The sequence below is a fragment of the Sceloporus occidentalis genome, unplaced genomic scaffold, assembly GCF_023333645.1.
Source record: "Sceloporus occidentalis isolate IW3139 unplaced genomic scaffold, rSceOcc1.0.p SCAF_21, whole genome shotgun sequence".
Lineage (NCBI taxonomy): Eukaryota > Metazoa > Chordata > Lepidosauria > Squamata > Phrynosomatidae > Sceloporus > Sceloporus occidentalis.
Genome location: NW_028317001.1, coordinates 12,553,816 through 12,571,341, shown reverse-complemented (window position 1 = coordinate 12,571,341; position 17,526 = coordinate 12,553,816). Strand labels below are relative to the sequence as shown.

The window sequence follows — 17,526 nt, the reverse complement described above, 5'->3', positions numbered from 1 at the left end:
GTATCTTTGTCCTTTGTTCTATTGTAATAGGCTTCTTGCAATGACCCCCAAAATTGATGTCTCATTTTATACCATGCTTTAAGCAATGATCTTCTTATAACATGATGGTTAAAAGTATTATCATCTTTTGGTTTTGTATACCACATATATGCATGTATACCAAGATTCAGGTTAGCTTTTTCTATATTCAATAAATTATTGTTTTCTAATTTGAATCATTCTTCTAGCCATTTGAGACAAGCTGCATAATAATACAGCTTAAAGTTTGGTAAGTTACATTCTCCCTTGAAGCAAAGATCATTTACTAAGGCAACCATAACAGTTTCGACTCTGTATCCCATCCTGAGGCCAGTTTGAAATGGGTCCAGGTAATCTGTCTCATCCAAGACCACTTGGAGATGAAGATCAACTGTCCTCAAAATTATGTTGGTTAGAAATGGAAGATGGGAGACCGGTCTGTAATTGTTCATGTCCAAGGGATCTAGGGAGGGCTTTTCCATAAAGGGCCGTAACACTGCTTCTTTTAAACATGATGGAAAATAGCCCTAACTAAGAGATGCATCTATGATATATTTCAGGTGATATAAAAAGGGCAAGGGTTGGGAGGGCAAGTTCTCCTCTTCACACTTACAAGGAGCTTGGCCACATCCTCAGTACTCAGATTCAAACTGATACAGTATGATCTTACTCATGGACACCTCACTTATAGCCTCCGCAATAATGCTGACGTCCAATTTGGCTCTTATCTGAGAGACATTATCTGTGAAATAGTCATTTAAAGCATCATAGTTTGTTTTCACAGTTAGCTGTGAAAGGCTCTAGTAATGGGTTCCAGGAGGAAGGTGCCTGAAATAGGTCCCAAATCCCCCCTCCCCCGACTTCAGCAGTCCCTTTATGGTTCTCTTCCCTTGGCACTTCCATTCCTTTCAGATGCCCCAAAGACCCCTTCTCAGCATGCGCAGGGATCGTAAGGCCTTTGCTGCTGCTGCTGTTTATTCCATTGTCGGCCTTTGGAAGAAGGGAAGGACTACGGCCTTTTTGCCTTCCTTCCAGAATGGAGCCCAAGCTGCGGAGCTGGACTCAGGAGGGAAAGGCTGGGAAGGCTCTGGTTTGTACATATAGCTCTGTCTCTCTGAGTATATATGTGTGTTTGCCTATGTTTTTATGGCTGGGAAAGGAGATGAGAGCTGAGGAGAGAAGAAAGGGTACATTTTGTGCAAATGCAGAATTTCTGTACACCAATGAGTCCAGTGTGTTGAAACAACAAAAACTTTATTTCAAACACATAATCAGAAATTCAGTGTTTAAGTCAGAGCTGACCTCCCCAAACCAAACATTAAAACCCCAAAACCTAAAACATCACACTCATCCAAACCTGGCCCCCACCTCCAATTCCCACAGTCTATGTCCCACAGATAACAAGGCCCCCTTTGCCATTCCCACAAACTAGCCCTTTCTGTTAATACCTGTCCCAAACTTTCTTCAGCCAACATCGAACAAATTCCAAATGCTATCATTCCCATAACTATTCTAACCAGCTGCAGCCAATCCCACCCCTCTGTTTAACTAATCTATTCCACCACCATGATCCCCACTCAAATTTATAAACGAAAGCAATAATCTATAATAAAGGCAATTAAAACCTCAAAATAACAAAATATAATTGAAAAACATAAACAGGCATATGGACACACAAACCTAACACACGAAATCACAAGGGCTTTTTCTTATCACCACAAGATTAAAAATACATTCTTTGTTTTGCTTCTTGATAAATATAATGTTAGTTCATTTCTGGAATTTGTGTGGCTTCTCTCCTGTGTGGACTCTCTGATGTCTTTCTAGGTTTGACTTCAAAGAAAAACATTTCCCACAATGCTTGCATTTGTGTGGCTTCTCTCCTGTGTGGACTCTCTGATGTGTCACTAGGTTTGACTTGGAAGAAAAACATTTCCCACAATGCTGGCATTTGTATGGCTTCTCTCTTGTGTGGACTCTCTGATGTATCACTAGGACTGACTTTCGAGAAAAACATTTCCCACAATGCTGGCATTTGTATGGCTTCTCTCCTGTGTGGACTCTCTGATGTGCCAATAGATATGACTTGGAAGAAAAACATTTCCCACAATCCTGGCATTTGTTTGGGTTCTCTCCTGTGTGGACTCTCTGATGTGCCAATAGGTATGGCTTTGAAGAAAAACATTTCCCACAATGCTGGCATTTGTATGGCTTCTCTCCTGTGTGGACTCTCTGATGTGTCACTAGGTTTGACTTCGAAGAAAAACATTTCCCACAATGCTGGCATTTGTATGGCTTCTCTCTTGTGTGGACTCTCTGATGTATCACTAGGACTGACTTTCGAGAAAAACATTTCCCACAATGCTGGCATTTGTATGGCTTCTCTCCTGTGTGGACTCTCTGATGTACCAATAGGTATGACTTGGAAGAAAAACATTTCCCACAATCCTGGCATTTGTTTGGGTTTTCTCCTGTGTGGACTCTCTGATGTACCAAAAGGTGTGACTTCCAAGAAAAACCTTTCACACAATGCTGGCATTTGTATGGCTTCTCTCCTGTGTGGACTCTTCGATGCATGACAAGGACTGACTTGTAGGCAAAACATTTCCCACAATGCTGGCATTTGTATGGCTTCTCTCCTGTGTGGACTCTTTGATGCATCACTAGGTATGCCTTTGAAGAAAAACATTTCCCACAATGCTGGCATTTATGTGGCTTCTTTCTTGTGTGGACTCTCTTGTGACTGACAAATTCTTCTGTAAAGGAGGACAATGATAGACAAGACTGAATCTCAGTGTTAAGAGATGAAAGGGTTACCCCAAGATTTAGCCTCACATTCATCCCTCCCTATTTGAGATTAAATTAATAATGTTGGTGTGAGTGACCTGAGCATGACTGTAAGATCCGCCAACTTCCACCAGTGATCCACAACAGCAACTTGCTTAAAAGCAGTGAAGTTTATTGAGATACAGATGAAAGTGAACAGACAGACTTTTCAGTGAAATCTGAAAGCCAAGCCTCAAACACCAAGTTAAAAGTACCCAAGCCCCCACCTTTTTTCCTCTCCCGCCTTTTCTCCTCTCCACCTTCTTTCCCCCCTTTGCTTCCCAAGCTAACGATGCCTGAGAAACCAACCTGACCTTGGACAGTCTCCGCAGATGTCTCCAGCTAATTAAACAGTGCATTCCAATCCTAAGCTGCAATCCGTCCCAAGCACCCCATCCCCCTTAGCAAAGCAATGCAAAGCAGACAGAACTACAATTAAAGCAATTACCCAATATGAACAGTAACCAAGGTGAATGTGAATATTGATCAGTAATTGGCTTTGGAGTTCTGACACTCTGCCCCCCCCCCAAAGCTCTATTTACTCATTTTAGGTTTATCAGGGTAAGCCAAATGAAACTCATGTATCAGCCGCTCAGCATTGACATGTTTAACCCCCACCCACTCAGCCATATCAACTGGGAAATGTTTCCACTGCACCAGGTATTCTAAGCCCCCTTTTACAACCCTAGAGTCCAAAATCTTCACAATTTCAAAATGTTCTTCCCCCTCAATGAGCAATGGCAGTGGAGCAGGTTCCTTCAGTTCATCTTCAGTTCTCTTCCCAGCAGGTTTCAGCAGGCTGAAATGAAATGTAGGGTTAATGTGTTTGTACATCTTAGGCAGGTCCAACTCAGCAGTCACTTCACTAACAAGTCTTTTTACAGCAAAAGGACCCACAAATTTGGGGCCTAACTTTTTACAAGGCACTCTACACTTTAAGTTCTTGGTAGACAGGAACACCCAGTCTCCCTCCTGAATGTCCCAACCAGGCTTCCTGTGCTGATCAGCAAAGCGCTTGTAGTCCAATTTGGCCTGTTTCAATGCCTCCTCAATTTTAGGCCAACTGTCCCGCAAGAGCTGACTCCACTTTCCTACTGGCACCGGATCCTTTGGTTCAGGGGATAGTTGTGGGATGACCCTAGGCTCATAGCCAAACACCACTTGAAAAGGAGACATCCCAATGCTGGCATGACTAGATACATTAAAGGCCACCTCAGCATGGGGCAGCAAGTCCATCCAGTTATCTTGTAGGTAATTGACATAGCACCTTAAATAGACCTCCAGGCTCCGATTAACCCTTTCCGTCTGACCGTCCGTCTGGGGGTGAAAAGCAGAGCTGAACGCCAATTGCACCCCCAACTTGTCTTGCAAACACCGCCAAAATCTGGAAGTGAAGGACGATCCCCGGTCGGACAGAATCTTGTCCGGCAAACAATGGAACTTGTATATGTTTTCAATGAAAAGGTCAGCCAGTTTGGATGCAGTGGGGACCCCTTTGCAACCCACATAGTGCACCTGTTTGGAAAACAAGTCCGTAACAACCCAAATGGTGTCTTTGCCTTTGCTTTCTGGCAAGTCAGTAATGAAGTCCATTGCAATGTGTTGCCAAGGCCTAGATGGGGTCTCCACCGGCTGCAATAGGCCACTCGGCTTGCCCGTGTGGGGTTTGGCTCTGGCACAAATTGAACACCCCTGTACATAAGCCTCCACCCCTTTACGAGCTTTGGGCCACCAGTACTTGGAGCTTAGTGTCAGCCAGGTTTTAATGAAACCCCAATGACCTGCGGCTTTGACATCATGACATAGTTCCATCACTTTAGGCCTGCAGGCCCCAGGCACATATATTTTCCAATCTTTGGTCCATACTCCCTGCTCTGAGCATTGGAGTTCAGTCTTTAGGCCTGCCAACTCCTCATCTGTTTCATATGCCTCCAAAATTTCTCTCACCATGGGGTCTAGAGCTTCCCAGCTAGATTCCTGCTCCCTTTTGGCCTGAGAGCGCGTGGTCACTCCCAGCCCCAATTGTTTGGAGGAGAACAGAGTCTGAAGTTCACTACGTTCTTGTTGTCCAGGGCCATGCATTCTGGACAACCCATCTGCCAGTACATTGTCTTTACCAGGGAAGAACTTTATTGTGAAGTTGAACTTATAGAACTCCTTTGCCCACCGCCTCTGTTTGGGGGTCAACTGCTTGGGGGTTTGTAGGGCCTCTAAGTTTCGATGATCCGTCCACACTTCGAACGGGTGTGGAGCCCCCTCCAAGAATTGCCTCCACACCTCCAAAGCCCTCTTAATGGCATAGGCCTCTTTCTCCCAGCATGGCCAACCTTTTTGGGTAGAATCAAAGCGTTTAGACAAATAGGCGCAAGGCCTCAGTTTGCCCTCGCTATCCCTTTGCATCAGCACTGCCCCCACTGCTTCATCTGAAGCATCTACTTGCACCACAAAAGGCTGCTCAGGGTCTGGGTGCTTTAACACAGGCTCTGTACTGAACAATTTCTTTAACTGCACAAAAGCCTCTGTGCACTCCCGAGTCCAGTCCACTTTAAAGGAAGGTTTCATTCGGGCTGCCTGTTCGCCAGCACTTGCAGGTTCACCAGATTCCCCCACCTTGGTTTTTAACAGATTGGTGATGGGTAATGCAATTTGAGCAAAATTGGGGATGAACTGTCTGTAAAAGTTAGCAAACCCTAGAAATCGTTGCACCTGTTTGCGGGTTTTTGGTTGCGGCCAGTTCATGACATCTTGTACTTTATGTGGGTCCATTTGTAATCCCCGGGTGGACACTCTATATCCCAAGAACTCCAAACTATCTGTGTGAAATTCACATTTAGACAGTTTAACATACAGTTTGTTCTCTAACAGCCTTTGCAACACCTTTCGCACCAGTTTCACATGGCTGGGAAGGTCCGGGGAGTAAATGAGAATGTCGTCCAAATATACCAGCACCCCTTCGTACAGCAAGTCCTGCAGCACCTCATGGATCAGCTGCATGAAACACGAAGGCCCCCCCCGCAAGGCCAAACGGGAGGACTAGGTATTCAAACGCCCCCAACGGGCAATGGAATGCGGTCTTATATTCATCCCCCTCCTTAATCCTTACTCGAAAGTAAGCATCCCTTAAGTCCAATTTGGTGAAAATCTTCCCCGTGGCCAATCTGCTCAACATGTCCTTCATCAATGGAAGGGGATATTTGCTACAAGTGCTGATAGCATTCAAGTTCTTGTAATCTGTCACCAACCGCAGGGACCCATCCTTCTTTTCCCTGAAAAACACTGGCGCACCGAACGGTGAACTGGAGGGGCGGATGAACCCTCTAGCCAAATTCTTGTTAATGAACTCCTTCAATGTCACCATCTCCCTTGGAGTCATGGAGTACAGTTTGGGTTTAGGGAGTGGGGCCCCGGGGGTCAATTCAATGGCACAGTCTGTGTCTCGGTGAGGCGGCAAGAGGTCACACTCAGTTTCCTCAAACACTGCACTCAAATCCTTATAGACCTCTGGGAAACTCCCCATCTCCTGTAGCCGGTTGACTGTCGCTTTTGGGTAAGGGCCATAGACCGTCACCGCAGTGGCACGGTGCGGCTCTCTCCCCATGTTCCCTGCAGGCGCCACATGCTTACTGCACCCAGGGTCGTTGAACACCAACTGCTTGGTTTTCCAATTGATGAATGGGTTGTGAAACGCCAGCCAGTCTATTCCCAACACTAAATCGCAACCCCTGGTGGGCCCAACCACAAACCGGAGGGTTTCCCAATGTCCCGAAACCTGAAGCATAAGTTTCTCAGTCTGATGACTGCTGGGTTTCCCCCCCATGACCGTCCCATCCATCTGCAGGAAAGGGATTGACTCCGGCAAAGGCTCCTGTTCAATCTGGAGCGATTGCACCAGCTTTTCGCTGATTAGACATCGGGTGCACCCCGAGTCCAGAGCTGCCAGCATTGGCTCTGTAGTCCCTTTTATTTTATGTCCCAATTTAACTTCCAAGTAATAAATGGAGATCCCTCCACTCACCAAATCCGGAATGGCCTGGTCTTGGGCCAATCCAGCTGGGCGCTCGTCCTCGGCCCCGGCCGGCTCGGCAGCCTGGCCGGCGGCCCCTTTCCCTGGGCCTCCGGAACCGCCTGGCGCCGCCTTGGGGGTCTTTTTGCCGGTGGCCCTATCCGGGCAGGTCGCAATCATGTGGCCCTTTTTCCCACATGCCAAACACAGGCCCAGTCTCATCCGGCGCTGCTTCTCCACCTCCGCCGAAGTCTTGGGTCTGCCTTCTCGGCCCGGGGTCGCGGCCACCTTCCTTTGTTGGAAAGCTGCTCGCTGCTTGGCAAGCCGAATCCGCTCCCTGGTGGCCTCCGCCTCGCCGGCACAACGAATCCACTCTTGTAGGCCCGCAGGCGTTTCTCTCATCAGGATCCACTCTAGCAGGTCTGCGCGGAGGCCATCCTGGAACTGGCGGGTCATCATCGCGTCCGGATAATCCGGAATGTTTGCAGCCACGCTCCGGAACTCCAACACATATTCTGCCACGGATCGACTTCCCTGCTGCAGGGTGGCGAACTTGGCCTTTGCCCGATCCACGCGGAACGGGTCCTCGAACCGGGCTCGAAGTGCTGTCATGAAGGCGTCCAGGGACCGCAGCTCGGGTGCCCCACAATCATACAGCTGCACTAGCCACTGGGCCGCTTGGCCCTCCAGTCGGCCAGCCACGCATCTCACCTTCTCGGCTTCGTCCGGGAAGTAGTCCCCTCGAGCCCGCATGTGCCCCGCCACCTGCGCGAGGAAGAATGGGAGCTGTTCCGGGTCCCCGTTGAACTTGGCCTCCAGCTTGCCCGCCAACAGCTCGCGCAGCGCCTCTGCTTCTCCCCGACGAATTCGTGAGGTTCCCCCCACTCCTCTCCGACGAGAGGGCGGCCTTGAGCTCTGGTCATCCTCGTCCTCCATCTCCGAGTCGACGTCCTCCTCCAGGTCCACTGGACGGGCGGCCCGGGCGGCGGCGAGTGCGGGTGCCTTTCGGGCTTCCTGCCCCGGTTTCTTCCCTTCCTTGGGCATCAGGGTGGCCATCATCTCCTTCAGTTGACGGATGTCGTCCTTGACACTGGCCACCTCCTCCGATAGGTCCTCAGGTCCGGGGCTCTGCAACATAGCTTCCCCCAGTCCTTGGTTCCACGCCGTCAGTCTGCCAGCCCGGCGCCGGTGTCTCCCGGTCCCCGCTGGCAGGTACCACCAGTCCTCTGGTTGGTCCTCTGAGCTGGTCCCTGTCTTGGGCCTTGCTCCCTGGCGTTCCTCGACGCCGCTCTTTCCCTCGGTCCCGAGGGCCCCGGTGTCTTCCACCACCTCGATCTCCAGATCGGATGGTTCAACCTGCACCTTCACTTCAGACATGATGACAAGTAGATTACAGTAGATTTCACTGACTGTAAGATCCGCCAACTTCCACCAGTGATCCACAACAGCAACTTGCTTAAAAGCAGTGAAGTTTATTGAGATACAGATGAAAGTGAACAGACAGACTTTTCAGTGAAATCTGAAAGCCAAGCCTCAAACACCAAGTTAAAAGTACCCAAGCCCCCACCTTTTTTCCTCTCCCGCCTTTTCTCCTCTCCACCTTCTTTCCCCCCTTTGCTTCCCAAGCTAACGATGCCTGAGAAACCAACCTGACCTTGGACAGTCTCCGCAGATGTCTCCAGCTAATTAAACAGTGCATTCCAATCCTAAGCTGCAATCCGTCCCAAGCACCCCATCCCCCTTAGCAAAGCAATGCAAAGCAGACAGAACTACAATTAAAGCAATTACCCAATATGAACAGTAACCAAGGTGAATGTGAATATTGATCAGTAATTGGCTTTGGAGTTCTGACAATGACCCTGTTCTGGATGCCCCAAATCCATATAATGACTGTATCCTTACTCAGAGCTACCAAAGAAGAAATTGAAGAGGAACTGTCATGAGGAAATCAGTAGAAGCAGATAGTTAGGCATTTGAAAAATATTCCAATATATATATGTAAAAGTACTTTGATTAAAAATTGGCATCATTTCCTGTGAGACTGCCATAGAGTGTTGAGTCAGAGCCCATGGCATGATGCAAGCTAACTGCAGAGGATGCTTCATGCTGTGTGGCACCAGGAGATTACTCACAACCAATACAGGATACAGCTCACATGCGGATTGATGTGGGTTGGAGTTGTGTGTACAAGAGATTGTGAAGTTGATGAAAGTCAGAGAGGAGAGCTGATACATATTTGTTTTCTATTGCAACTCAAGCTAAAGAACCTCCAAGGACTTGGAGGAAATCAATTGTGTCTGTGAGTTATTTTTAAGTGTGGAAAGTGGTTAATGCATTGCCAATGCCTATATCTGGAGATTTGCTACTGTACTGTTGCTATGTTATTATTGAACTCTGGGAGTGTCGGCTTCAGACTGTGCTATACATTGGCTTTGAATGGGACCAGAATTCAGAGCCAAGAAGGAGCTGAGAGCCGGTGTGATAATCCTTTTTGGCTGAAGTATTTCCACCAAGCACCCATTTAATTTAATTCAGTTTCAGACAATTCTTTCCCCACCCAGGAAACATCCTAAAGCAATTTAAACCTTTTCGAATACTCGGTTTCTGCCCCCAAGCAACAATTTCAGTATAAATATCAGCCCCAACTGGCTGTTCTTCAGCATCAGTCCAGTTGCAGACTCACACTCCGTTGGTTTACATTGCTAAACACCTCACTACACTCACCAGCCCCACTTGCTATAGCAGTTACTGACTTCTCTCCCCTTTCTGGACCCTCAGCAATTGGAATCAAGATCCATCTAGGTAACGTATTACCATTAGCAAAGCCTTACACTATTCACCACTCCCACCTTTGTTACCTAGTTCTTGCATGTGTAGATGTGTGTGTGCGTGCATGTATTTTGTTTTTCCCCTAAATAAAACACAAAAGCCTATCTGAAATGCCTCTGAAGTTGTGTGTGCTTCTGGGCCTGGCATAGTTGGGATGAATCCCGTGGTCACTGTTGCCTCAATCTCTCCTTTGAGCTAAGTATGAAATTCCCCTAAAAGCATAGCACTTGTGTGTGTCCTCCCCAGACTCCAGCATTTCAAGTGACAAAGGGCCTCTGGAATCAACCACAGAGCTAAGAAAGCTCAGGTTGGAAAAGAGACATTAGAGAAAAAGGAATTTTTGTGTTGCCCTTTCCTCTCTTCATAGACATTGCTCATAATTGCTAAATGGAACCCTTAATATGTATTAAAACAAGGGCCTGGTTTCGAGTTCAGTTCTTAGGTTTAGTGCTCTACATGGGGCTACCTTTGTACCAAGTTCGGAATCTTTAGTTAGTTGAAAACGCGGCAGCCAGATTGGTCACCAGAACATCTAGGTCAGACCATATAACACCAGTATCCCTACATTGGCTGCCAATTAGCTTCCGGGCGCAATACCAAGCATTGCTTATTACCTTTAAAGCCCTACATGGCTTGGGCCTGAGCTACTTGAGGGAACACCTCTCCCTATACCATCCGCCCCTCACTCTCAGAACATCTGGGAAGAATCTATTAGATTACCCAAAGGTCAGGCTAAGAACAACTTCTCACAGAGCGTACACAGCCATGGCCCCCAAGTTATGGAGCAACTTGCCGGAGGAGATCTGTCTTAACACCACCTTGGATGCTTTCAAGAAAGGACTTAAAACGGATCCCTTCCTGCAGACTTACCCAGCTGACCTCTTTAAAGAACTTAAGGAAAAATCCCACTTCTGATCACAACTGTGCATTTTAAATGATGTTTTTATTTGTTCCAAATTGAGTTTTAAGCGTTTTGTTGTTTTACTGTGTGTAAATTGGATGCTATTGTTGTTTTGTGGCTATTTTACGGTTGTAGTACCGCCTCGCTCCATTGAGAGAGGCGGGTAAATACAAATAAAACATTATTATTATTATTATTATTATTATTATTATTATTATTATCAGTATAGTCTGTGAGGTTGGTGGCTGCCTCCCAATCCCCAAGGCCCCTCTCCTGGCCCTTCCCAGAGGTCCCTTTCTCTCCGCACAGAGCTAGGCAATCCTGGCTTTGCTCCTGCCTCCCCCTCCTGGCTCCCAGAGGCCTAGAATCATAGAGATGGAAGAGACTACAAGGGCCATCCAGTCCAACCCCATTCTGCCATGTAGGAATCAAAGCATCCCTGAAAGATGGCCATCCAGCCTCTGTTTGAAGATCTCTAAGAAAGGAGACTCCACCTAAATCTCAGAGTGAGTTTGTTCCATTGTCGAACAGACCTTACTGTCAGGAAGTTCCTTCTTATGTTGAAGTGGAATCTCTTTTACTGCAGTTTGCATCCATTGTTCCGTGTTCTAGTCCCTGGAGCAGCAGAAAACAAGCTTGACATTCCTTCAAATATTTAAACAGGGCTATCATATCACCCCTTAACCTTCTCTTCTCCAGGCTAAACATCCCTAGTTACCCAAGTCGTTCCTCATAGTTTCCAAATCCTGCACCATTTTAGTCGCCCTCCTTTGGACATGCTCCAGTTTCTCCACATCCTTTTTGAATTGTGGTGCCCAGAACTGGACACAATATTCCAGGTGAGGCCTGACCAAAGCAGAATACCATGGCACTATTACTTCCCTTGATCCTGACACAATCCTTCTATTGATGCAACCTAAAATCGTATTGGCCTTGTTAGCTGCCACATCACACTGTTGACGCATGTTCAACTTGTGGTTTACTTGGACTCCTAGATCCCTTTCACACGTAGTTTCATTCAGCCAGGTGTCCCCCATCTTATATCTGTGCATTTCATCTCCCTCTTAAGCCTGATCCCCTTCCCTTTCTCCCTCCGCTCTCCAACCTTCCTTCTTGCCCATCTGCACTGCTTCAGTATTTCACCTTCACCATCTCTTTCCTGCCTTTCTGTTTTTCACATTTGCTCTTTCTCTCTATCACAGACACACACCAACAGAGTGTGATGCATAAAAGGGACACTTTGTGGCTCATTTGTTGAGAAAGGCAGGATAATCCATATGCAAATTACTCATTGGGAAAGGCAAAGCAAGGGGGCTGGGTCCTGGACTTCTGTTTTGGTGAGGATCAAGCACCAGGGAGCAGTATTAAGACATCTCTAAGACAGGGATGGGCTACTGTTGGGGATTGGGGGTGTCACATTGGACCCCTGGGGATCTCAGGGGCAACCACACATTGTATTGCCTTAAAATAGGAATAAAGTTTTGTGCCTCAGTATCCCATTGCATCCCTTTGGGGAAGTGAAGCAGAACCTCAAAAGGCTGGAAGAGGGCCAAAAAAGGAAACATACTCAGAGATGTGCTACCATTTCAATGAGAAATGCATTACTGGTAATCTCCATGCTGTCTTCCTACAAAATCCTAGCATTGGTGAGATATCTGGGGGCGGAACTTAGTTTCAGAATTAAAAAGTCCTTTGCTTCTACCAAAAGGTTTATTGAGAAACTCAGGCAGAAGGGTCCATTAATAAGTCTAAGCTGTCTCTGAAGTGTCTAAACCTTTTCCCTCCGTCGTTAAGTACCTTCACACTCCTCCCTTTTCCTCCCCTTCAGCCCCTAACCAGCCTGGCTGCCAAGGTACCGCTTGCCTTCTTCTTTCACCGTTCACATACGACTCTCCCCCCTGTAGAATGTCTTCCACCCAAAACTCACAAACCAGTCAGCTAAGAGCCTCCACAACTGCTTCCTTTCCCCAAGCCATTCTAGGCCCCATTATACTTACCAACTACTTAAAACTACTAGCATTTAAACTACTAACAATCCCCCCTAAACCCTAATACCATTCTGGATGAACCACAGAACCTGCTTCTGACAATTGGCAGTTTACAATACAGTATTTAGAATCCTTATAAAGTGGAGAGCAATAGTGCCTCACTAAACTACTAATTCAAATATTCTACAGGATGTTGCTATCACAATTAAACTACGCTTCAAAGGGATCTAGGACTCCTAGTAGACCACAAGTTGAACTTGGACCAACAGTGTGATGCGGCAGCTAAAAAGGCCAATGTGATTCTAGGTTGCATCAATACGAGTATAGTTTCTAGATCAAGGTAAGTAATAGTGAAGCTCTATTCAGCTTTGGTCAGGGTTTACTTGGAATAATCCTGTGTCCAGTTCTGGCCTCCGAAATTCAAAAAGGATGTTGACAGGTTGGAACATGCCCAGAGGAGGGTAACCAAAATGGTGAAGGATCTGGAAACCATAAAGCCCTATGAGAACTGGCTTAGAGAACTGGGTATGTTTACCCTGGAGAAAAGAAAATTAACAGCGGATATGATATACATGTTTAAATGTTGGAAAGGGTTGTATTGAGGATGGAGCAAGCTTGCTTTTTGCTGCTACAGAGAAAAAGAGACACCACAATGGATGCAAACGACAGAGAAAGAGGTTCCACCTAAACATTAGGAGGAACTTTGGGACAGTAAGAGCTCTTCGACAGTGGAATATACTTCCTTAGAGTTTGGTGGAGTTCTCTTCTTTGGAGGTCTTTAAACCAAGGCTGGATGGTGCTTGGAATGTGTATTCCTGCATGGCAGAAATGGACTGAACTGGATGGCCCTTGTTGTCTATTCGAACTCTGTGATTCTATAATGCTAATGGATTCCGGTTCCTTACCCACAGAGGCCACATTCTGATAATTCTCCATCATTATATAATTGTACATAAGTCTCTGCTTCTTCGTCAACAGTTTCCATTCATCCTCAGTGAAATATACTGCCACATCCGCAAAGGTCACCTGCAACAGAAAATAGCCCTCATCCAGAGAGTGACTAAGCTAAAGGGGAGGAAAGCACACGGTGCATCCAAATAGTATTTGATCACTTTAGAATTCAGTCCAGGAAATAAACTTTACATTCTGTCAGCAAAATAAAAGCTACTGCTTTTGAGATCCAGTTTGTCTCGAATCTTTTTAATATTAATACACAATATAATTTAGACCATGGCTGGGATATTGATGATAGATTAGGATACTGACTATCCCAACACATACAGTACATTTACCCGACAATGAATTATGGTGCATTTAGACATTTCTTGACACATTTCAGAAGCAAACATCATTTTTAATAACAGTTCTGGGGAGCACTCTGGGCTTGAGGGCCATTGGGCCCACCCCATATTAAGATCCAGAGATGTTCTCCCATAGCCCCCAATATTTCACAGATTGTAAAAGCAAGACACATGTGGACAAGCAACCCAGAAGGCAGTAAAGATGGCCAAAGTTGTTTATGAGGAAGATCACACAAGCTAGGAAGGGCACAGCAGTTTGTCTTTGCATCAGCCTCCTGGGAAGGGCCATATCCTGCCTCCTTCTTTCCTCTCCTCTCCCCACTTTTGAGTTGGTGAGGTGCAAACTCAATTGCACTCAGGAACTGAAGAGAGCTGAGAACGGGAAAATTGGTAGGAGGAGAGGGCAACCGGGAAATTTTTAAAAGCCCCTGAAGTAGTGGGGTGACACAGGATTAAGCAGGACTTTCCCTGCCAAACTGGGACAGTATCGTATCTGCTTCCTTTCATAAACTGGCCCAGCAATGACACAGATGAAGCTAATAGGATAGTGACTCACCAAAGAGCTGTTGTACCTCGGCATCCTCTTTCTGTTGGAGCCCAACTCCCTCCACTTGGCCTCTGTGTCAGCCATCTGGTGGGCAGTGGGTCCTGGTGGCCCTGCACTTGGTCACTTACAGCAAGAGAGGCCCCAAAGCCGGGTCCAAGGGGTCCAAGATGAAGTTCCTGAGAAAAGAGACCAGGGTTAGGATTGGCTTGGCAAGAAACACTGCAGCACTCAAAGACACAGAGAACAGCATCCTGCTGGTGACATACGCAGGTGACATATGCCTCCTTTGGGTCAATGCAGAGGTGGGCATCCCCTTCCTCCCATCTGGACCTAGCACAGATTCACTGCAGCTCTCATACACAACAGATACTCCATGCCTTCTTAGAGTGATGGGGGATTAAGGGATGAGGAATTGAAGAGGGCCCTGTTAATTTCCCATAGCTAGATGTGAAATGAGTGGCCATGGAGGGCAGAAGGTGACAATGCCTAGGAAGCTCCTCTGAGTCCCAGCCCTAGGAATGAGTGGCAGGAGTTAGTCCAGGGGGTTGAGGGGGCCTCCTTTCACAAAGGGGGAGGCAAGGACTGGTGGGGACCCTCCCCAGCTAGGGCCCAAAGGGAGGGTCTCTTTCCCCACCTCTCTCTCCCAGCCCCCAAAGCCCAGCCTCCCCACTGGCCCTGAGTCCCCTGCCTCCCCTTCCTTAGAGCCTCACAGGCCCCTCCCTCCCTCCCTTCCTTCCCCCCAAAATGGAGGGTCAGAGGCACAAAGGGACACACAACCCTCTTTTTGGCCCAAGGAACCTGGCCTCCTTCTCTCTCTGGAGCCTCAGAGAGAGAAAGAGGAACCTCTGTTCTGTTGGGGTGTGTGGAAAGACGTGCTTTGTCCACCACGACCACCTGCTGAGTTGAACCACATCGACAGGACGCCAGGGAGAAGGAATCTGTGGAGATGTCTGCAAAGGTATTCTGGTCAAGAAGGAAATATTCCTTCACCACTGCAAACGGCCTTGAGCTCCAGGCTTGAGAAATAACTACAGAACAAGCCTTCACTCTTCACGAGGACTTTAACCTTCGTTTGCAATATTTACAATATATATATATACACAGTGTATTGGACAACCGTCTCTAATACACACTATTTACACAACCAACAATAACACAACCTGTGACGCAGCCACAGTAACACCATCCACAGAGAGGCAGTTGCTCTCACACACCAACTGTCTCACTCTGTCTCTCAGTGACAGTTAGGAAGGAGAGTTGACAGTTGCATCAACATTCCAATGATGCACTGTTCGAATGGTGACACATATAACTGCCACTAGTTATAACTTGCACAACAGCTCCACCTAGTGGCCACATCCATGTCATTTCCTGACATGTTCAACTGAGGCTTCGGAGAATGTTCCGGAACATAGATTCATAGAGTTGGAAGAGACCACAAGGGCCATCCAGTCCAACCCCTGCCATGCAGGAAATCTCAATCATAGCATTATTCCCCACAGTCACAAGCAGCACAAAATGTCCACCAGAACACAAAATGGCTGACAGAAGCAAAAAAGTCCACCGGGACACAAAATGGCCGCCAGGACACAAAATGGCTCCCTCTGCCTCACTGCTTGGCAGTTGGCAGTTTGAGGCCTTCAGAGAACTCAAAATGCAGGATGAAAGGGCCCCAAAGTCGGAAGGGACCCCAAACAGGATTTCCAAACTTAACAACACCTAAAAATTAACCTGATGCTTCCATTGAAGTAGAAACCTGATCCCTCTCCCTCATTACAATCAACAGTGAAAGATATTAATATTAATATTAAGAATTCCCATTGTCCACAACTCAGCTGAGGTCTTGACCGGTCAGGGAGGCCAGTCCAGCTGAGGGTGGCCTCCGTCCGTCCTCCTTTCCTTCTGCATTCCTCCTCTTTTCCCCAGCATCAGCCCCTTTCCCAAGAAGGCTGCATCCGCACTATAGAAATAAGGCACTTTGACAACGCTCTCAGTGCTAGGGAATCCTGGGATTTTACCTTTGGGACACTTAGCCTTCTCTGCCAGAGAGCTCTTGTGCCACAACGAACTACAAATCCCAGGATCCCATAGGATGGAACCAGGAGAGTTAACACACTTTAGAACTGGATTATTTCTGCAGTGCACATACAGCCTGAGTCGGTTTCAAATGGGTAGAAGCACCTATGTCTTGTTTTTACCCTCCTAATACAGTGGTACCCCGGGATACGAATGCGCCGCCTTACAAAATTTCCGGGTTACGAAAAAAATCCATTGAAAAAAACAGTTCCGGGTTACGAAGGTTATTTTGGGTTACGAAAAAAATTTTGGTGCTTTTCGGCGCTTTTTCGCACGAAATCGCGGCTTTCGCTATTAGCGCCTATGGGCTTTTCGGCTAGCGAAAGTTTTCGGGTTACGAAAGTGGCGGCGGAACGAATTAAATTCGTAACCCGGGGTACCACTGTAATGGTTTTCCTTTAAAAAAATAAGTAGTTTGTTTTAGTCTCTAATCCTTATTTTTGTTGTTCTTGTTTGCTTCTATATTTGTTTGTTTCATTCTTGGTAATATGAGTTATTCTGGTCTGTCTCCTTCATTCTTGCCTGAAAATCTATTAATAAGGAAACTGGGGAGACTTTTAAAACCTCCCAAAGGAGCCACTTTTGGCCTTTTTGGGGGACTAGCCTCCTCTTAGAAGCCAAAGCCCAAAGTTTTGAAGAATAATAATAATAAGGCTTGTATTAAAACTCTCCTCCCCATTTCTGATCCCTTTTAAAACCCATGTTCTCCAGAAGGAGCAGAGCTGTGTAATATAAAAACCCTCTCAGAAAAGAGACACAAAAGACACACAAAGAGACACACTTCCTTCCTTTTGGCCCAAGGAGCCTGGCCTCCTTCTCTCTCTGGAGCCTCAGGAGAGAAAGAGAAGCCTCTGTTCAACTGAGGCCTCAGAGAAGGTTCCAAAATATTATTCCCCACAGTCACAAGCAGACAATAAAATGGATGCCAGAACACAAAATGGCTGCCAGAACACAAATTGGCTGCCTCTGCCTCAGTGCTTGGCAGTTGGAGGCCTTCAGGGAACCCAAAATGGAGGATGAAAGGGGCCCAAAGTCAG

The 17,526-nt window shown here is 46.9% G+C and overlaps 1 protein-coding gene across 1 annotated transcript; it reads right to left on the bottom strand.

Moving 5' to 3' along the window:
• Positions 1 to 1,788: 1,788 nt before the first annotated feature.
• LOC149301622 (uncharacterized) lies at positions 1,789 to 14,483 on the bottom strand. Its single transcript, XM_089484326.1, has 2 exons — positions 14,423 to 14,483; positions 1,789 to 2,774 (listed from the first exon to the last, which is right to left on the bottom strand). The coding sequence occupies exon 2, from the start codon at positions 2,677 to 2,679 to the stop codon at positions 1,789 to 1,791; it is 891 nt and encodes a 296-aa protein (XP_089340452.1). The 5' UTR covers positions 2,680 to 2,774; positions 14,423 to 14,483.
• Between the last annotated feature and the right edge of the window lie 3,043 nt (positions 14,484 to 17,526).